Here is a 21,169-nt window from a genome sequence, read left to right on the forward strand (position 1 = left end):
GCTGTGCCCTCCCCCAAAAACCATCCGTTGTGCCCCCCACCTGTTCAGGCCAAACCTGATATTTACTAAATGGCTTCAAGCCCTGACCTCATCCCAGGTCCTTGGACTCTCTCCTGGTTGCGAGGAAACCAGATCTGGCTCTACTGGCTTGCCCTGGCCCTTCAGGGAGCGTCAGCCCCCCTGGCAGGCCCAGCCCAGCTCAGCCCAGCTCAGCCCAGCCCAGCCCTGCCCTGTTGGAGCCTCAGCGGCCCCTAGTGGGCTGGGCCTGTGCAGCCCCCCATGTTCTCAGAACACAAGGCTTCCCTGGCCTGGTGGGCCAGCTCTGGGGATGGGCAACCCGCACCCTGCCAGGTCAGAAGAGGGGTGTCCCCTTAGGAGGGGTGTCTGTGCTGAGTCATGCCGGCAAGGTGCAGACCTAGGTTGCCCAGGGTTTGCAGAAAGGACCTGTGGGAGGTGCATGGATGTACGCGTCGTAAAGATCAGGGCTGCTGCAGGGGGACAGGTGTACGCAGGGGGACATGGGAGGTGTAGGTGCCAGGGTGTCTGGGGCCGGGTGTGGACAGGCAGTGGGGTTTGGATTCAGAGGACAAGGCTAGCAAAAAGAAGCATTAAAAATGCTTAGAAACCGAGATTCACTGAGCCTCCGGGGTGCGCAATAATGTACCCTCACATATGGTCACTGTAGGCCTGGCGAGAGGTATTGTTAGCTCCATGTTTACCTGAGAGGGAAACTGAGGCTCAGAGGAACTGAGCCATTAGTCCAAGGTGACATTGCTAGCGATGGGTAACGTCTCCTTCCACGATACCACGGCCCCTCTCCCTATGCCGGGGCCCATGCCTCGCCCACTTCTCTGGGTGCTTATGGGAGAGAGGGTTCCTTCAGCAGGGTCAGGACTCCCAGGGCAGCACAGGTAGCGGAAGCAAAAGTGGCCAACTGGAGTGTGGGCCGCAGGCTGCTGGCTGCAGGGATTATGTTAACGGTAACCACCGTGCACTGAGAACATATGAAGGCCCGCTGCTTTGCATACATTGTCTCATTTAAGGCTGACTACCCTGCACCTTAGCTATGACTACTCCCAATGTGTAGATGAGGACCCTGGATCAGAAGGATTGACCAGCTCTGGGCTGGATGCCCACCACTCCCAATAAATATGTGGTCGGGGACTGTGACTTCTCTGTTGTGGCCTGAGGCATTCGGGGTCAAGAGGGTCCATGTGCAGCTGAAAAGGTATCAATGGATGGGAAGGCCCACCCACTCCACACCAGTCATCCCTGCATCCCGTAGGTGCTGTGGACACTCTGTCTCAGACTCTGGGGCTGCAGCTGGGGCTACAACAGATGTGGTCCCTGCCCTCCAGGATGCCCCAATCTAGTGGAGGGAGAGGCAAGTGGGCAGACGTGGCTGAACGGTGTCCTCGGGGCCTGGAAGCCCAGAGCAGAGGGCCCTGACCCGTAGCTGATGCTCAGCCACATCCACTGAGGGAGGCAGCCAACCTCACGACAGTGGTGAGAGGTCGGGAGCGTCAGTGCCATCTCAGAGATGAGTAAACTGAAACCCGGAGAGGCAAGGGTACATGTCCAAGGTCGGCTAAGCGAGTGGCAAAGGCGGGAATCCGTTTTATCTGATGCCAATGTCTCGTGCACACTCCCTCCCTGGGGTGCTAGAAAGACCCTGGCAGTATCCCCCATCTGAGCCACCTGCTCCCACCTCCCAGGAGCAGAAGGGAGGAGCTCTCCGTGGCAGCTGGCGGAAGGCGGCCGCTGCAGGTCTGTGCGCCCTGAAGCTTGAAGCCCTGCGCGGTCAGGGAGGCGAACACAGTTGCACTGAGCCACCGTCAGTTAACAAACCACCCTGCGCTTCCTACTTGGGTTCCACCGGAAGCACTGTTTCTGGCACGACCAGTGTTTGGGGAGTTGATCTGTGAGGTCTTTTGGGGGCTGGAGAGATGGGGGCCGGCGACAGGATGGGTGGGCTCGAGGGAGACCCAGAGCCTGATGCTGGGGAGTGACACTCCATCTGACGCTAGTGCCCTTCCCCTTCTGCCCCTTTCCACCCAGGGGAAAAGTCTTCCTATTCTCCTCTTCAAAGAAAAGTAATTAAATACGATCACTCCCGCAGTGTGATTTAGTCAGAAAGCCCTTGGTTCCTGTCTCAGCCTCGGCAGAAACTGTCTGTGGTCTCCAGCAATTTCTCTGCTGCAGTGGCTTCTGTTTTCTCATATGTAAAATGGGAGTGCCACCAACCCATTGCACGGGATCCCTGTTGGACGTGAGCCCCCAGGGAGAGACTTCATTAGCTTGTTGGAACACAACGTGCCACTCTCCCCTACAACTGGGAAAGGGCGAGCCTTAGCAGGAAGGAAAGTATCAGTGGGGCGTTTCAGTGTCAGTGAGGGCGACTAGGTAGGCAGGTGAGCACCTTGTAAACCACACCACACAGCATCCCCTGCTCATTTTCCTGGCCAGACTAGACTGTCGGAGAGGCTGGATCTCCCAGCCCCTGCAGGGCATCAGGAACTTTCATCTCAAGGGGTCACAAACTGAGAATCTGGACAGGGCCCTTTTGCTCCCAGCTTAATGCAGGGCTGGTTCCAGCTGGATGTTAGAGAAGAGTCCAGTGGCTAGAGCATCTATGGGAGGCAGGAGGACGGCAAGGACCCTGTGTAGGTTCTGGACCCAGTACCGCAGCTCCCAGCGGGCAGGGCCTCCTGGGGAATGCTGCCATCCTTCCCCACCCGCTAGTCGTTATCCTATTCTCTTAATCAAGCCTCACAGCCTGCCTGGGTAGGATGTCCGGTGCCGTCCTTGGAGGAAGGCTCCGGGTCTGAGACCAGCTGTGGGCACACCAAGTGGCCTCATAGAGTGTAGTTTCTTCATATGCCAGATCGAGGAGAATAGGAGAAAGTTACCTGGAGAGAAACTCTGACACTAGTGGTGTGCTGATAAATGTTTAACAACCAGCTCTCTGGTTGGGGGTTAGAAAGAGGATTGATTTGCAGCCTTTGCCAGTTTCTGTGGTGTAATTACTCCCACCATGGTCAGCTTCAGGCTACCGATATGATATCAACCGGCTTGCAAAATTCCTGACAATTTACCAGTTGGCTTTCATAGGCCAGAGCATGGGATCTCCGCCCTCCATCTGTCCAGCCTCTCCCCCCGCTTCTGTTCTTTAGGCCTAGAAACTTCCCCCAAAACCTCACCACCCGACACCCTCATCCCCCTGCTCCCGGGCCCTGGGGCAGCTGCGGGCCTCTCCCTCTGAGCTCCAGTTCTTGAGAAATGGGTGTCTCTGGCTAGAAGAAGAAATCTATTTGAAGATAAACATTCTCCCAACCTGGAGGAAATGCAGAGTTTGCTGAACTGGCCCCCAGGAGCTAAATAAATTTGAACCATCGTCCTCCTCAGGCCAGCTCTGCTCTCTTCTCCCCCGTCCCGGCTCTCTGAGCCCCAGTAACAGCCTCTCAGCTGGGGCCGGCGCTTGGGATGCTGACAAGTGACCGCTTTTTTTTTTTTACATCTTTATTGGAGTATAATTGCTTTACAATGGTGTGTTAGTTTCTGCTTTATAACAAAGTGAATCAGTTATACATATGTTCCCATGTCTCTTCCCTCTTGTGTCTCCCTCCCTCCCACCCTCCCTATCCCACCCCTCCAGGCAGTCACAAAGCACCCAGCTGATCTCCCTGTGCTATGCGGCTACTTCCCACTAGCTATCTATTTTACATTTGGTAGTGTATATATGTCCATGCCACTCTCTCACTTTGTCACAGCTTACCCTTCCACCTCCCCATATCCTCAAGTCCATTCTCTAGTAGGTCTGTGTCTTTATTCGCATCTTACCCCTAGGCTCCTCATGACCTTTTTTTTTTTTCTTAGATTCCATATATATGTGTTAGCATACGGTATTTGTCTTTCTCTTTCTGACTTACTTCCCTCTGTATGACAGACTTTACACTTTCCTCTGGGCCCCAGCTGGGCTTTTGGCCACACCTTCCCCCAGAGTCCTGTCTAGAAAGGGGAGGTGAGAGGAAAAGGAGCCCCTCCCCTCAGTCCTCCCACTCCTAGAAGCTCATCTGCATAGAAACCCCTTGTGGATTCCTTCAAGGACACGAGGAAATTCACCCTTAGTGGACTGAGCAGAGCAGAGCACACCAGCCTACCCTGTATTTTATGCTTAAACGAGCCGTGCACGTAGCCGTGCATTGCTTTATGAAAGATGCACGTGCTGGAGTTGAAGAGCTACAATCACCCCTCCACATGGGGAAAGCTTTATAGAGTTTCCAAAGCACTTTTACACACCGTACGTCATCTAATCTGAGCCCCACGCCAACCCTGGGGGTGGGCAGTGGTCATGAAAGCACCCTCATGGCGTCCGAGCCTGGCACTGTTAGAAGGGACTTCAGATGTCACCTACGCCAGCCCACCCAGCTAGAGAGCGTCCATCGCCTCCGCGGGAGTCTCTGCTTGGCCCCTGCACCAGTGAAAACTCACCACTTCCGGGAGGCAGCCCAGCCCAGCCTTGGAGAGCTCAGAGGCTTGGAAACTTACTATTTGGGTTGAGCCCAAATGTGTCTCTGCATTTTACAGATGTAAAGCATCGGTTGTAGTTTGACGCTTTAGGGCATACAGAACAGAACTGACACAATCTAATCCCTCATTCAGATATTCAAAGGGGGCTCTCACGTCCCTCCATCTCCCTCCCATCCCCCAAATCTTCCTTAACATTGCAGATCCCTGCAAATATTCCTCAGAATCCCTTGAGCAGCCTGGTCCACTCTCCTCTGAGTGTACTTCCCTGCACCTGTCTCAGCTTAGTAGGTGGGGCTGGAAGCTTTGTGTGAGCTGTGCCTCTGCTGATGGGTCCTCACAGAGGATCAGTTTGGGGTTTTTGTTTGTTTGTTTGTTTGTTTGACAGACACAGTACACTGTGGACATACTGAGCCTTCCGTCAACTGAAAGGTGCTGCTAAACGATGTCTCTCCTCTTCTGCACTTATATTATCGATGTTTTTTTTTTTTGGCTGAAGTGTTGGAAGTGTTAAATTCCAACTTATTAGACGAGAATTAATCTTATTAGACTTAGCACGTTGCCAAAATCTGTAAAGATCATTCGGATTCCGGTTTCACGTCACCCATAAGTTTGTTGAGCGTTTCTTCAGACATCCTCTAAATCACTGATAAAAATATTGAAGAGAGTTGAGGAGAAAGCATGTGGCATCTCCTAGAAGCCCTCCTCCCTCTGACATCTCTCCTCTAATTGTCATCCTTTGGGTGTAGCTTCCTAATCCACACAATTGTCCACCAGACCACGTCGCTCCATGTTTTCCACGAGGATATCATGGGAGGTACCTTGCTGAGGTCATTTACACCATGGAAATGAAAATGTCTACCATTTTCCTGATCTGCCAGCTCAGTGATCATGTTAAACCCAGAACTGGGCTCCATTATAGCAGGCATTCATCCTAGTCACCCCAGTGCCTAGTACATGGTGGCGACTTGAGAAGTATTGGGAAAGTTGCATTGGTGAATTAAAGAAACTAGCCCAGATCAATGTGAAGATTAGAAGTATACTTAGTTTGTCTGATTCCACCTTATTTCTGTATTTTGAAAATTAGAACAGCATTTGTTTCTACTTTCTTCCTTATAGCACCTCTTTAATACTCATGAATCCTAAAAGGACACCAGTTTGCTTACTGATGAAAAGGAGGAACTTAGGAAAGTTGAGGGATTTGCTCAAAGTCAAAAAGCTATTAACAGGAGACAGTAAGAGTCAAGCATGGTGCCCTGCTGGCCTCAAGGTACCATGATGCTCTGTCTAGCACTGAGTTTGGGAAAGTTCCCCCAGCTCAGCTAACAGTGACAAGGATATTTCTTCCTAACAAAAAATGATGGGGATAGAGTATATTTCTTTTATAGTCTCAATTTTATTTACCACCCATCACTCATTAATTCATTCACTTAACAAATATTTGTTGAGCATTGACTAGTGCCAGGCTATTCTAGACCCTCGGAACACAACTGTTAACCAGCCCTCTTTAAGCTTACATTTGAGTTGGAGGTGGGAGAGAAAATAACTTAGCAAGTAGATATATAGTATCTGGTCATGATAAGGGCTATGAAATATATAGTCATAATAAGGGCTGTGAAATAAGGCAGAGTAAGGGGATAGCAGGGGCAGAGGGACTCTAGTTTACTGTGAAGATGTGGCACGTGAACAGAGATCTAATGAAGAAAATGAGACAGCAAGTGTTTTGTGCTTGTATTCGTGGAAGTACAGTACTCTTTCTTCCAGAAAGCAGGGACCTAGATCATATGATAAACTTTCCAGCTGTGAAGTATACGATTCTTTCAAGGTGTGTTCACTTGTTCATTCCCTCATTCATTTTCTAAGCAAACACTAAGCATCCAGTCTGTGTCAGTTGGGTGCCGGGGATGAAGGTGTGAACAAGGTATTAGCTCGGGAGGCAGACAAGGGCGTCAAGTCCAAGAACACAGTGGGTGAGAGCTGTCAGGCTCTGTGGGCCGGTTGGAGGAAAGCAATAGTTGAGGCATGTCACCACACGTGACATTTCAGGGATCCATTTAAGGAAAATAAAATATAAAAGCATTAAGTTCTGTTATGATGGTTACCCAAAATTTAAAAGCCATTTAACCATTTCTTTAAATGAAATCTTATACGGAAAGTCCAATATAGAATATATTTTTAAAAGGTGCTCTGATTGGCACAAACTTGGGAACCCAGGGGCACCTTCAAAAACATGTAACATAGGAGGAGAACCACTACGCTAAATATTTGTTATGGCTAAGAACAGAAATCTGTTCATCGTCACTACAACCTGCTTATCTTCAAGTGCCCAGGTAAACCAAATTTGCAGAACACTCAACTGTCAGTCAAAACCATTAAAAGTTACCTCTGGCTTGTGTTAAAAGGGATAAACCTCTGCCCAGTTGAGAACTGACTCAGCTATTTTTTTCCTGCTCTCCAAAGTCATCAAATCAAACCTAACACTGCCCAGTACAGCCCAAGTGACTCATAAGCACAATTTGAAGGTTCATCATTCTGTCTTTTTCTGCTTCTGGCCAGAGCCCACCACCTTAATTTGCATTAAGAACCATCACTTTTATTTTATTTTTTTACATCTTTATTGGAGTATAATTGCTTTACAATGTTGTGTTGGTTTCTGCTGTACAACAAAGTGAACCAGCTGAATGTACACACAGATCCCCATATCCCCTCCCTCTTGAGCCTCCCTCCCGCCCTCCCCATCTAGGCCCCCAGCCCCTCTACGTCGCTTTTAAAGTGAGCTCACTTCCACACCACCTGATTTTGGATGGTCCTAAATCGTTCCCCAGAATTTTCTCATTTGAGGAAACACCAGCTTTCCTCCCACTGCAGCATATGTACAAATGGACGCTCGTTATACCCTCACATTTCTCTCGTGCACGTTCTCTTATCCACACACACACCCCACAGGACGAGGTGGACCTCACAGTTCCAGCCGGGGAACCAGTGGTCCTGGCCCTACTAACCCACGCCTCCTCTCTGTCTCTGCAGATGACGGCGACCGCTCAGGCCCCCTCTAAGGCCCAGGCTGTCCACATCGCCGCACCCTCGGCTGCTGCCAGCACACCTGTGCCCAGTGCCCCCATCGACCCCCAGGCCCAGCTGGAGGCTGACAAGCGAGCTGTGTACAGGTAGGAGACACTTCAGCCGGGCCATGCGCAGGAGCCCCCAAGTGGCCTCAGGCCCAGCTCAGCCATGAGAGATGTGAGTGCAGGCCAGCAGGTGGGCTCATGGAAGCCAGTAGCCAGGGCCAGGTCCCTTCTCTCTGAAGTCACTCCAGAGAGCCCTCAGCTGGCCATGCAGGAATTGTCCAGGGAGGGAGATGAGGCCTGGGCTGTGTCTTCCAGGAGGGCCTCTTCCTCAGCCCAGCTGGGGAGATGAGCCCTGACGAGCATCAGAGCCCTCCACTCAGTAAACGGGCAGCTGCCTCGGGACTGTCCTGGCCCACGTGCCCCGTCGTCGCCTTCATTCCAGCACTCGCCATCCAGGACTCGGTTGTGAGCAAAGCTTTAGTACGCCTGGAAACCACCGGGAGCGCTCGTCAGAACACATGTATCTGGACTCCGTGCTCAGAAATGCTGAATCAGTAGGTCAAGATGTAGGAGGAGGGTGCGAATGTCTAACAAGCATTCCAGGCGACTCTAATGCGGCTGGGGCTTGGCCCACACTGTGATTCATGGTAGCCTTTGGTGTTTAGCAACAGAGGTTGTACACGACTGTGTAGGCTCTGGCACCCTCCCGAGATGGGCGGTTTGCTGAGAGCAGGTGGCTTGCCTCGTTTTACTCTGCCTCAGCCCCTTGTACCCAGGGCTGGGCCCTGAATGTAGCAGAGGGTGGGAAGGGCTCAGGGAAATTCCGGTCTGTGCTGTGTACGTTGTTGAGGTGAAGATGCGGTCCTCTGAGGGCAGACCTGAGTGAGGTCCCAGCAGGGATTTCAGTCACCCTTTGTCCATGGGGAGCCCACATCACTAAGAAAAGATGCCCAAGTCAGCACTCAGTGTTGAGGCTGGACCCTTGCTCACATTCGCTCGTGTGAGCACATACATTCGCGTGCATCAGCAGTGGGGCCGACCCCTGGCTAAGCGTGCGCTGCAGCGGGCGCTAACTCCAGTCACACGTGGACTGGCCCACCCAGCCCCGCCCATGACAGTGGCTTTATGGCAATGGTGGTAATTATTGCCGTTATGATCATTATCACTGGCATTATTTTTAGTTACTCAGATGAGCTGAATGCCTCTAATGCCAACAGTTGGGAGTCCAAAGCGGTGGGCCCTGATCCCTAGATCCTGACACAAGGCCTGGATAACACAGCTCCCGGGCCCCAGCCTGCCCGGCGCACAGGCCAGGCCCAGCTCCTGTGGATAGAGACCTCTGCCTTGGGCCCCAAAGAATGCCAGGATCTGGTCACAGGACCTGTCAGAGACCCTGAGGAGGACCCCAGTTCCCCTGCCCCCAGCATGGGACCTACACTCCTGTCCTCCCTTCACACTTGCCTTGAACCCTTGCTATTACCACGTGGAGGCGTTGTGCTGGGCTCCAGGGGAAAGAGGTAAAGGTTATGCATGGGCTATTCCCTGCCTCTCCAGGGATGGAGACATAATGCAAACAAGAAACCAACATAGAGTGGTCAGAGCTTTGACAGAGCAACCTTCACGGGGGAAGCAGTAGAGTCTGATCTTCAAGGCTGAGTAAGAGAGCTCAGCAGGAGGAGAAATGGGGGGTCAGGAGCTTCCGGCAGAGGAGAGCCTGGTGTGTTCCCAGGACGGCCAGTGGCCAGAGCAGCTGGGCGTGGGAAGATGAGGCTGCACAGGGCCTGTAGCCTCACCTTGTGCCTGGTGGCGGAACAGAAGCAGGGAGCGAGAGTGGCCTGGCCTCTGAAAACTGCCCCGTGGTCTGATGACTTTGGGTACAGTCATCACACCCCCTTTAAATCCCTGCTGCCCCAAGTGTGGTCCATGGGCCAGAAGCATCGCGTCACCTGGGAGCTCATTGGAGACGCAGAATCTCAGGCCCCACTCGACCTGAGGATTCCTGATCTGCACTTTGACAAGATCCCAGGTGATTCATATTCGCACTGGAGACGGATTCCTGACACCTTCTCGGACCCCCAGGGGCAGGGACCTGTAGTGAGCACAGATCTTAGTCTAGAAAGACCCCAAATTAGTGGCCTAACATAAAGTTTCTGGAAACCTAGGCTTGAGCCCTACCTCCTCCTTGTACTCGTCTCTCTGAGCGTTGGTTTCAGGACAGAACCTAATCAGTGGTTCGGCAAGAATGACGAGACAGCCCATGTCAGCACCTGACTCCATGTCTGGCACAAAGCAGACGGTTCCCTTGTTCCTGCCAATGGGCTCCACGTGCTCCATAGCCCTTCCCAAGACCCCAGGCTCAGACCCCACCCAGGCCCAGCCAGGAGGTGGGCCGCGTCCCCAGGGGAGCTGTCCACCATGATGTCACCTGAAGTACAAAGGCCCAGATCTTCCCTCAACCAACATGCCTCACCTCCACATCTGAGATTCACCCTCTCCCACGGGGCTGTCACCTCACAGCCCATGGCATTTGAGCAAATTATCTCTGCAGCTGTCTGACCATGAAGAAGAAATCCCAGGCTGGGTACCACCAACAGTCCAGCCAAACAAGGCTGCCCGGCATCTCAGGACGACGGAGCAGAGGGACATCAGCACCCTTGCCCAGTTCTTTCTTCTGCAGCCCTGCTTGCCCCAGGGCCCCCAGGGTGTCTCCCATGACCACCCCTCTCCCATTAGTGCCAGCCGCCCTCTCCACCGCCCTTGCGGGCTGAGGGGAGACACTCCACCTCCCATAGGGTCGGGTAATTCTAATTAGATCTGCCCGCCTGGGGCGGCCTGGCTGTTCAAAGCACCTCAGGGAGTCGGCATTTCATGTCCATAAATGTAAGCATCCCCTCTCCACGGAGATTAGTGCCCGCGCTGACTTTTGGGTGTCCCCGCCGAGGCCCCTCCCTGAACTACTTCGAAGAAGGAAGGTGGGGGAGGCCCCTCCCTGGCCAGGCCCGCAGGGCGACATCGGGCAGTGCGACAAGAGGGAGGGAGCCTCCTGGTGCCCTGAGGTTTTATTTGTGTAGGAGGATGTGTTGATGAAATGTATTGGTTCTTTCTGATGTGGAAACTCTGCGTGTGGGGTGGGGGGAGGGGGGAAGGGAGGCAGAGTCTGTCTTTAATTGGATCATACCAGAGCATCATCTGGGCTAATCAGCAAGGCAGCCGGGAGCTCCCGCTCAGATTAATGATTGCAGTCTAATCCGAGCAGACCCCATGATTGGATGCACATCGCGGGTAATTGTGTTTGTGGCCCAGGAGCAATGCTGAGGGGTTCTGCCGAGGGGAGGCCCCATGGAGCGGGGACCGCAGGCTTGGACCCAGCTCAGATCTCTCCTAACGCAGGTGCACCTCACCCCTGGGGTTTTCCCCCCAAGAAGTTAAAATGTAGCTTGGACCACACCTCCCCACCTCTCCACCGGTGGGCTGCGGGCTGGACGGTGTTAGGTGGCGGGGAGCTTGGAGGTTAGGTTGCCAGCAGCACAGAGACGGGGCCAAGAGGGTGAGGGTGACCCAGCTTTCACTGTCCCTCCTCCCCTCCAGTCTCTGCCATTCCCCTTTGAAGTGAGTAGGTTCCCATGGAAACCGTGATGTCCTGGGGAGCAGAACAGTGGCAGGAGCTGGGCCTGGCCAGGTGCAGTGGGGGAGGAGGGGGCTCTGCTGAGACGGCTCTGCGCATGCTGGGTTCCGCCCCTGAGGCTGAAATACTGTCTGGGGACCCAGGAAATGGCCCGCCGGGCACTGCAGAAGTTACCTGTTAGTGACAGGAAGTGCTGGCCTGGAGGCAGGAACAGCGAGAGAAGGGTGGGGACAGCTGTGCTTTGCTTCTCCAGGAAAAATGCCAGAGAATTGAGCTGCGAATCAGGTGCGGAGGGCGAGGTGACTGCAGGACCCTGTGTCTCTCCTTTGTGGCGTTAACTCACAATTGAACCGATTGTGTTAATATCAGTTCTGTTTCCACCACTAGATCGTTACCTCCATGAAGTCAGGGTCTATGCGTTTTCATTGACTGATCCCCAGCGCCTTACACAATACCTTAGACCCAGCAGCTTGGACGAGCATGTACCAAAGCAGGGCCTGTTGAGCGGATTCCTTAAGTAGGCGAGGCAGGACCCGTCCATAGTCCATGGTTCCAGGCCGGTGTGCTGGCTAACGGGCTCCGGGGGGAGCGGGGAGGGAGAGCCCTCATGTAGCACCTGTCGATTTCCCTGGTGTAACTGCATCCACCATGGCCCGTTTCAAGCTACCAGGGTGCTGCTGAACAGAGGTGGGAAGAGATGCACACAGTCGGCTCTCCCCAGCCTCAAGCACAAACGCCTGCGGGTAGCCGAGTTACAGGTGCCCAGTTTGACCAGCACCTTTACAGCCGACTTTGTGGAATGCTTCAACTCATAGCATTAACCAGAATCCTACACTCGTTGGCCCTCACTGACCTGTCTGGCCCACTCCCCGCTTCTAAATTTGAAATGTTCCCACGTAACGCATTAATGCTTAGAGGCTGGCCGAGAATAAGCGCTAGGTAAGTGTTTGCAATTGTGATTTCTCACCCGAACCCCAAGGCAGTGAATTTGCTCCTTCCTAGATTCCACCCAGTGCCGTCCAACTCTTAACATCTGCTTGAGCAAAGCCCTGATGCCTCCACGTTCTCCAGGTAGATTCCAAGGCTTTCCTGTTTCCTCCGTTAATGAGTTCCTTCCCAGCAGCTCCAGAAACGCCACATCAAACCAGTCTTTAGTTTCTCAGCTGTCAGAGTCTCGGCCTTTCCGTGTAGTGTTTGTAGTTCTTCCTGTCAGTCTCATCTCTCTGTAAACCACACTCAGAGCTTCTGCCCATGTGGCCCCCAGCCCTAGACAGTTCAAGCTGCAGTCCACTTCTAGTTCAACGAAAGCAGTACACATTGCTAAGGCCTTGTTTATAATACATTTGCCCCTGTTGCATTCAGACCGGATCCCTCTAGAATCCACACTTGTTTAGGGAAAGATCAGAACGGGGCAGTGGGCAATGTTCATTCAGATCGCTCCCTTGAGACTATCCCTCTAAAGTCACTGAAGTTCGGGCTCGATCCTAATGGTCCCATAGCTAGAGGGACAAAGGCCATAGAGCACCTGTACTGAGCTGTGGGACAAGGTCTAAAAATAGATGTGGTGATAACCAGCTTGGTCGCCTTGGGAAAGTTAGTCCCTCTGAATCTGTTTTCTCAACTGTAAAAAAGGAAATAGTCATAGCTAGACTAAAATGAGATGATATATGATAATATCTAACACACAGATCAGTGTTTGCTGCCTGGGGTGGGATGGGATGGGGGTGTTTTAAACAAAGGGGCCAGCATGGTCCCCGTGGCCTTTTCAGCATGTGAGGCATCTGGGCATTCAGGGAGGTGAAATCCAGGCTGCAGAATAGGGCCTGTGGACCTCGATCGCCTGGGTTTCCCTTCTGGCTCCGCCACTGGGCAGTAAACCTTTCTGGGCCTCTGTTTCCTCATCTGTAAAATAGGACTGAAAATAGTGCCATCTCTTCATTAGGTTGGTCATGAGGATGAAATGAGATAATACCATGAAGTGCTGGATAAAGAAGCTGACACGTGGAGAGTACTCTGCAGCCGTTAGCTGCGATGAGATGTTTGGGGGAATGGAAACGGGTTGGTCGGGCTAGAAGGTAAATGCTGAGGGGCGATCCAGCAAGAGGCAAGACAGGAAAGGGCTCCCAGCTGAGTGGTCCTGCACCGCGGTTCAATTAAACATTTACTGAGCTCTGCTACGCGGAAGCATCGTGTCAAGTTCCAAGAGGCGTTCTGAATTAAAAAGAATCAGTCCAGGGAGTGGCAAGAAGATAGGATAGGAAGTAGCTATAATATAAAATTGGCACATCTAATGGGCTCCAAAAACTCTATGTGGAATTGACTGCAAGGCCTCTGGCCCACAGCGCAGTGTAGGAGAGTAGCACTGCTTTTCCCAAGGGAGGTGAAGCCCAAGGGAAATGATAGCCAAGCGGCCTCTCCTGGGGCCGGGCTGGTGAATGGGGAGGCGGGAGCCCCCTGGGCTTGGGGCTGGGCAGAGGGGCTGGCTGCTGTGTGACTGTCCTCTTTAGCAGCTGCCTGGCCAGGACCCTGGGAACTGGTACTTCCTAATGAATTGTCTTTGAGGGAACTCTTCCACCTTGTGACCAAGGGGTGTTCTGTCTCCAGGGAGCTGACCCCGGGGCTTAACCCTGTGCCTTCCCTGGCATAGATAGAGCTTGGTCATTCCTGGGACGTGCTGGGTGAGGTGGCCTGAGAAGGGTGTGGGAGAAGTTTAGCCATTCCAAGCAGAAGAGTCAGGACCAGATGCTTCTGGACTAGGTGCTGGGAGCGGATGTTCCAGGCTGCATTCTGAGCTGGCTTTTATGGGCTGGGGCTCCAGAAGACACTCCTTGCGTTTGGAAGCAGTTGGATTCACTGACATCTGAGCAAACGTAACTGTAGCTGTTGACTACAGTCAGGGGAGCGATCCTGCTGGAGCCGTAATCTGAAAGTCAACCCGTGCTCAATTCTTCCCCGGCACCAGGCAAAGCCTGTTCCCTGCCCTTCCTGCCGGCATCTCGAAGGCCCTCACCCCGGACCCAGCCTCTGCACATGCCGCTGGCAGGCCCAGAGGCTGCGGCTGCCTGGCTCAGAGAGCAGGTGTGTTCAGAGGCAGCGGGTCCGGATCCTTCCACAGCTCACCACCTGGCCGAGGCAGAGCTGAGAAGTCCAGGTACCCCGCCAAGACAAGGCACACAGATAAGAGATCCAGGAGCCTGGAATCCCAATGACTTTTATCCTCACAAGGTTATGTTAGGATGAAAGGAGATAACCAATGCTAACAGCTGACAGTGCTTGGCACAGACAAGGCTTACGGTGAACGGTGGCCACAGTTGTGAGGAGTTACTGCGACAAGTACTAGATTGGATCGGTCCCCCTTACTAGAGGGAAGACACCAGCCATTGGGCCTCCCGCTGGTGCGAATGGTAGGGGGGGGCATCAGGTGGGAGGGGCGGGGAGCCAGCAAGCTTGGCCTTTGAGGGCTCACATGGCCCATGGCTTCTCACCAGGGCTGGACTAAGCCAGTCTAGCCCTTCTAAGCCCCACTCTCTGATTTTCCCAAGCACTGGGCCATTTTGTGGTCAAGTGGAAAGAACATAAGACTAAGACTTCAGCCTAAGCTCTGATTCTACCACTGAGCAACTCATGTAGCCTCTTTAGATAAACTTTCCCACAGGGTAGGCATAAGATGAGAAAATGAAAGATCTATAAAAACGTCAAAGCCTTCTCCAACACACAGAAGTATTATTATGAGAGCAAGTTCTTTTGGAAACCTGTTTGGTGAGGTAGAGACCGTCTTGTGCTGCACGGGTCCTGATGCTCAAAGGGTAAACGTGGCAGCTCAGTTCTGTGACCCCAGGACGCATAGGACTCAAGGCCAGTAGAGAAAAAAAGGGAGAGGAGGATGAAGTGATTCTAATAATGGTTCAAAAACAGCACCTGGGAAAGGGGGAAGAACACAAAATTTGGAGTTTGGATACCCAGATTGAAATCTCAACTCAGTCACTTATTAGCCTGATGTAATTCTTTAACCACATGGCCCCTCAGTTTGCTAATCAGTAAAATGGGAATAATAAAAATATTGGGTGTTTCAATGCAATAAGCACATGAAATGTAAGTTACGAAGTGCCACCAGATGTGTGTCACTGTCATTTTGCCATGACAGAATGGATGGAGCTCCCCTTCCCACACCAGACCTTCCCCCGGTGCTTTCTTTTGGGGACTGGCTGGCTCTCTGGTGACTTGGATAGAAACTGCCTCTCACGAGCTGCCTAACTGCAGGAAAGATACTTCTGTTTTCTCTTCCTGAGTTACCTCCCCTTAAAATGAAGAGGCTGATCATGAAAAAGACAGGAGATAAGTGATAGTAAAGATGTGGAGAAGAGGGAACTCTTGTGCACTGCTGTTGGGATTGTATATTGGTGCAGCCACTCTAGAATACAGTATGGAGGATCCTTAAAAAATTAAACATAGAACTATCCTATGATCCAGCAGTCCCACTTTGGGGGTCCAAAGGAAATGAAAACACTAACTCGAAAAGACATCTGCACCCCCGTGTTCATAGCAGAATTATTTATAATAGCCAAGGCACAGAAACCACCTAAATGTCCACTGATGGATGAATGGATAAAGAAGTTGTGGCTTATATATACAGTGGGACATTATTCACATGGAGGGACCTTGAAAGCATTATGCTAAGTAAAATACATCATAGAGGAAGGCAAATTCTGTAGGATCTCACTTATATGTGGGATCTAAAAAAAAACTTAGAGCAAAAGAGATTGGATTTGTGGTTATCAGAGGTGAAGGGTAGAAGGAGGGGGTAACGGAGGAGGGTGGTCAAAAGGTACAAACTTCCAGTTATAAAAGAAGGAAGTACTAGGGATGTAATGTACAACATGACGACTATAGCTAGCACTGCTCTATCATATCTAGGTAAGTTAAGAGAGTAAACACTAAGAGTGCTCATCACAAGAGAAAAATTTTCTTTTCCTTTTTCTCTTTTATCTGAGAAGATGGATGTTAGCTGAACCTATCGTGGTAATCATTTCATAGTATATGATGCTACATGCCTTAAACTTATACAGTGATGCATGTCAATTATTTCTTAGTAAAACTGGGGAGAAAACGAAGGGGCTGGAGATGACATCCTACCAGGTCTCAAATTTTAGGTTCTTTGTATTCTCGCCCTTGTAGACCAGCCTTAACAACCAGTTTGTTGAGATTTCACATTTATTACTTTTTTTTAATGTGCCAGGAGGGAAGGGTGTGAGTGTGCATGCGTGTGTGTGTGTGTGTGTGTGTGTGTGTGTGTGAAGGGATGGAGACAAAGCAGACTGTGGCCTCCCCTGAGCCCCACACTCACCAGGGATGGACCTGTCCACCCACCTGGGGGAGGATAGCTGGTTGGAGCCCAGGAACCCAGCAGATGCAATTCCAATTTAGCAACAAGAAGAAGTCCTCTCCAAGGCAACCCAGGCGAACATACCGCCCACTGGGCAGGACTAAAAATACACCCGCATGGTTTCAACGTCACACCTGAAGTAAAAATACATCCAACCAGGAGCTGCTGGCTTGGTCTCCCCCACCCCACTCTGCTCTCTCCATCTGGTGCCTTTGAGGGGAGGAGAGAAGGGCTGGCCGAGCGCTTCCTTCACACTTACTCGTCTGCCCCTGAGACCCTGCCAGCCCTCACCCCACACACCCAGCAGAGCCCAGAGGAGAACTGGGGCCCTGTGTAGTAACTGTGGCTGAAGCTGCCAGATGGCTGTAGCTGACCTGGGTACCACAGGGGAGTGGATTCCGGGCCCGAAAGAACTTTAGGCTTGTGTCTCAGAATCTCCGCTTGCTGTCAGTGCTCGCTTCGTTCATTCATTTGTCCCCATTCATTGATCCTCCAAATATTTATTGATCCTCTGCTCTGTGCCAGGCACTGTGCTGGAAATTCAGAGGTAAGACGAGCTCGTGGACCAGAGAAGCTCCCCATGTAGTGAGGAAGACAGATCTGTGCACAGACAACCGTAGTCAATAGAATTTAATCATTGTCCTGTGGGAAATAAAAATAAATTCTTACTGGCAGTGTTTTTTGGTTTCAAAAATGGGGTTCCGAGGTCCAGTAAGTTGTCCTTTGCCCCTCCTCCTCCTCTTTCTGTGCCTCTATTTGAGTTGGCATGTGGGCTTGTTTCCCTGCCAAATGAGTCAGTAGAGATGGGATTATACATTTATTGGAGTGGATAGCGTCCATGTTGACCTGAATAAGAAAAGGTGCCCCTGTGCCATTTCAGGGAAATGGAACAAGCGTTAATTGACAGCTTACTGAGTGCCAGACACTCTACTTGTTCCTTCATGTAATTCTTAACAATAACCTCTGTGGTAGGTGGCGTTATCCCTATTTTATAAAAGAGGAAACTGAGGCTCAGAGAAATTCAGTAACTTGCCCCAGAGTCACACAATTAATTATCTGTCTCCAAAGTCTATCCTTGAGGGGGTGATGAAGGTGCCAGGAGCCCGGGGCCACCTGCTGTCTGTTCAACTACCATGTTCTCCACTGAGTCTATCCAGGAGAAACACTGAGAAGAAAGCTGAGGCCATACTGTGAAGCACCGTGGTGTGCTCTGATGATGCTGACTCTGTTTTATCAGCATCAAGGAGAGATTGCACTGTAGTTCTCAGAATGACTACTTGGAATGGGCCTTCTGGCCATGAAAAGATGCCCAGGAAAGGGGCAGGAGTCGTCCTGAAAGGTGCCTCCAGGGTATTGTCTCTGATTCTGTGATCTCAGTGACCTGACCTGGGGCACTAGAAATAAAGGGTTACAATGCCAGCCCCCGGGTAGGGTTTCCAGGGTGGTGGGCCTTTGACAACTTGAGACCTCCGCTGTGTGTGTCCGTGGAGACCAGGTTGGGTCACTGCTTGCCCCCCTTTACCTCCACCTCACTGGCCAGTGGCTGATATCCTCTGCACAGGTCTGACCCTGACCAGGTTCTGGTCCCACTGCCTCATCACCAAAAACCTCCATCCAGAAATGTTCCTTTCCTACTATACATTCCCTCCTCTGGACCATCCACTCTCATCCCAGCTAGGAAGGGTCAAAGGCTCTGACATCCCACCCCATCCCCATCGGAGGAAGCAGCCAAGCCTCAGGGGGTGGTGAGCGCTGACACTGGGCTGTGAAGGGAGGCACAGGACAGGCCTGGGGGCTCCAAGGTCAGTCACAGGGAGAGGCAGTGGACAGCCAGGCAGGCTGCCACACACTTGGCTGGACCCATAATTGAGGTCTGCAGTTCTGGCCAAGGTCACAAAGGGAGGGATGGCTGAGAGGCTCAGAAGTGACAGAGTGGCGTGACTGTGAATCACAAGGTTTACCACCCAGAAAGGGAGCTCAACACTAACGTCCCCCCATGTGTGTGACTGTCATCGCCACCCCCCAGCCCCAGCTGTGGGGCTCTGTTTCTCTCTTCATATCTGTTCACTGTTTCTTGTGTTCTTCACGTTATAGCCTCTCTGAAGCGCTATTTAAAAAAAAATTTTTTTTAATTGAAGTATAGTTGATTTACAATGTTGTGTTAGTTTCAGGTGTACAGCAAAGTGATTAAGTTTTATTTATATATATATATGTTTATATATATATATATAAGTTTTATATATTCTTTTTCAGATTCTTTTCCTTATAGGTTATTACAAAATATTGAGTATAGTTCCCCATGCTGTACTGTAGGTCCTTGTTTGTTATCTGTTGAAGCTCTATATTTTGGCATCCTTTCTTTTTCCTATCTCTGCTTCTCTGTTTATGGCCCTATGAGCAGAAAGAAATGTAAAAAAAAAACGTTTTTCTTAACCCAGGTTGTCCAAGAAGGAACGAAGGGAAGCAGAACAAAGTCCACTTGTCTTCTTTTGAGTCCTTTTAGCAAAAGGAAATGAGCTTCAGCCTTATAGGGGAACTTGCAGTTAGATACGAGTATAAAAATTACCAAGGAAGTTATGGTCTCCATCCCAAGAGGTCTTCGAAAATGTTAGGGAAACCTATTGGGCCATCTGCGGTGAGAACATCTGTCTTGAAAGAGGGAGGAGTAAAATGGAAGGCGCTGAAGCTCTCCTGCCTGAGGATGCTCTCAGAAGCCTCACTAGAAATATGTGTGTGGGTGGGGGATGAGGGGGGCCCGGATCGCTTTGCCCTCAAGAAAATCTGGGGCTTCAGCGAGGGGTCTCAGCCTCGCTGCTGCTGGAGAGAGGGTGACATTCAACTCTGCAAAGGGCTTCAGCCAAAATCCTGCCCTGTTTAGGCCCAGGCCCTTTGGGGCGCTCCCAGAGGCAGCCCTACGCACCCTGGCCCCAGGCTGGGCATTTTAGGCCCGCGAATTCGGGTGATGCAGAAAACAACGAAGGCAGAAATGTCAGAAGTAATTAAACCAAACGATAGCTTAAACCCCTGTAGAAATCAACACCTCCGGTTTAATCACCTTCTTAAGCTAGCACAAGACTGCAATTCTGTGGAGAGGGGTTCTTTATTTCTCTGGATTGTTAACAAGAACTGTATATCTTGAGTTTGCTTTTGGTTCAGATGCTCCTGGGGAGAGGTGATGAGGGTGGGCCTGGGGGTGGAGACTCCGAAAAGAAAACAAGATATAATAAAATCTTATTTGAGGTCCTCTCTCGCCCCCCGCTCCTGGCACTGTCCGCACTCAGGGCAGCCCGCCCTCCCGGCACCCAGGCAGAGGCACAGTGCTGAATGTGATAAATGAGGCCATTAGAGAAATTCATTTCTCTTTATTAGTCTGTGTCAGATCCTTTCTATTAGTGGCTGGAAACGACCTCTCTTCTGCAGTAAAATGTCATGCCAGTTCACTCCTTTTATTTGTTCTGCACCAACGAGGCTCAAACTCTCCCTGAATTAGTGCAGTGAGATTTATTTTCTCCAAATTTTGAACGGCTTAAGAGAGATTTGCGGGGGTGGCAGGGGGGTCGGTGGTGGGATGAACTGGGAGATTGGGATTGGCATATATACCCTAAGATGTATAAAATAGATAAATAATAACCTGCTGTATAAAAAAATAAATAAAATTCAAAAAAATAAAAATAAAAAAAGAGAGAGATTGGGCTGGAGGGGGCGGCCAGGTGGGAGGCGACATAGGAAAAAGCGTGGAGAAAGGTCGGGGAGGGAGAAGACGAGCTCTTCTGGAAGTCAGACGTCCTCGGCTCTCTGGAAATAAAGGCTAATGGCCATCTTTCACATCTCGTTCATCATCGTCCAGACACTGGGGACCGAGTTTCCACGTTTCTGCTTCCAGCCTCTGAAGGGTACTGATCCACAGTGGGAGAGATTTGGACAGCGGGAAGAGGAACTCCTTAAAACCCATTTTCTAGTTGGACAGACTGAAGCTCAGGAAAGGTCAAGAATGACAGGACCAGTATCCCACGCATGACCGGAAATCCCCCTTCCGATCCCCTGCCTGGCTCAGACAAGGGCATTCGTGTCCCGGGAGGGTAAAGTGCCCAGCCCTCCTGGTCTCTGCCCTAGTTACCCCACCCCACCCCAGGCCCGCAGTGGAGGCTGCTGGAAAGGACTCCTTGAAGGTGGCTTCCAGCCTCTTCCCCAGTCTTATGGGGTGATGTTGGAGGATAGCTTAAAATATAGGTCAACGCTTAGGCAGGTGTAGGATGGGCAACTGGGGAAGGGGCTGGGAACTGGGCCGGGAACAGCCTTAAAGAAGGCCATAGCATCACTGCAGCCACAGAACCCATCTGAGTCACTGGGAAACTGAGCCTGTTTCTCAGGGGTGGTACAGAGCATCTCAGCAGTCCCCGCACTTGAGGTAGCAGGTAGCGGTCAGGGTGATCGAGAGATGCAGGTGGACAGAGCACGGGAGCCACAGGCAGCCCTACCAACCCTGGCTGTGGTTCATATGAAAAGCTGTGGGTGAGCACAGATGTCATCCGAACTCCTGGGCTCAGGGATCCAGGGATCAGGGCG

At 51.4% G+C, this 21,169-nt stretch overlaps 1 protein-coding gene across 8 annotated transcripts in view; it reads left to right on the top strand.

Annotated features, from left to right (window-relative positions):
* Positions 1 to 21,169, top strand: part of PKNOX2 (PBX/knotted 1 homeobox 2) — a 305,084-nt gene that overhangs the window by 236,285 nt on the left and 47,630 nt on the right. For all 8 annotated transcript variants that reach the window (XM_060160705.1, XM_060160702.1, XM_060160703.1 and 5 more), the window contains one exon: positions 7,555 to 7,694. In XM_060160705.1, the coding sequence (XP_060016688.1) occupies positions 7,555 to 7,694 (140 nt within the window). The remainder of the gene's footprint in view (positions 1 to 7,554; positions 7,695 to 21,169) is intronic.

This window comes from Lagenorhynchus albirostris, chromosome 9 (genome assembly GCF_949774975.1).
Source record: "Lagenorhynchus albirostris chromosome 9, mLagAlb1.1, whole genome shotgun sequence".
NCBI lineage: Eukaryota > Metazoa > Chordata > Mammalia > Artiodactyla > Delphinidae > Lagenorhynchus > Lagenorhynchus albirostris.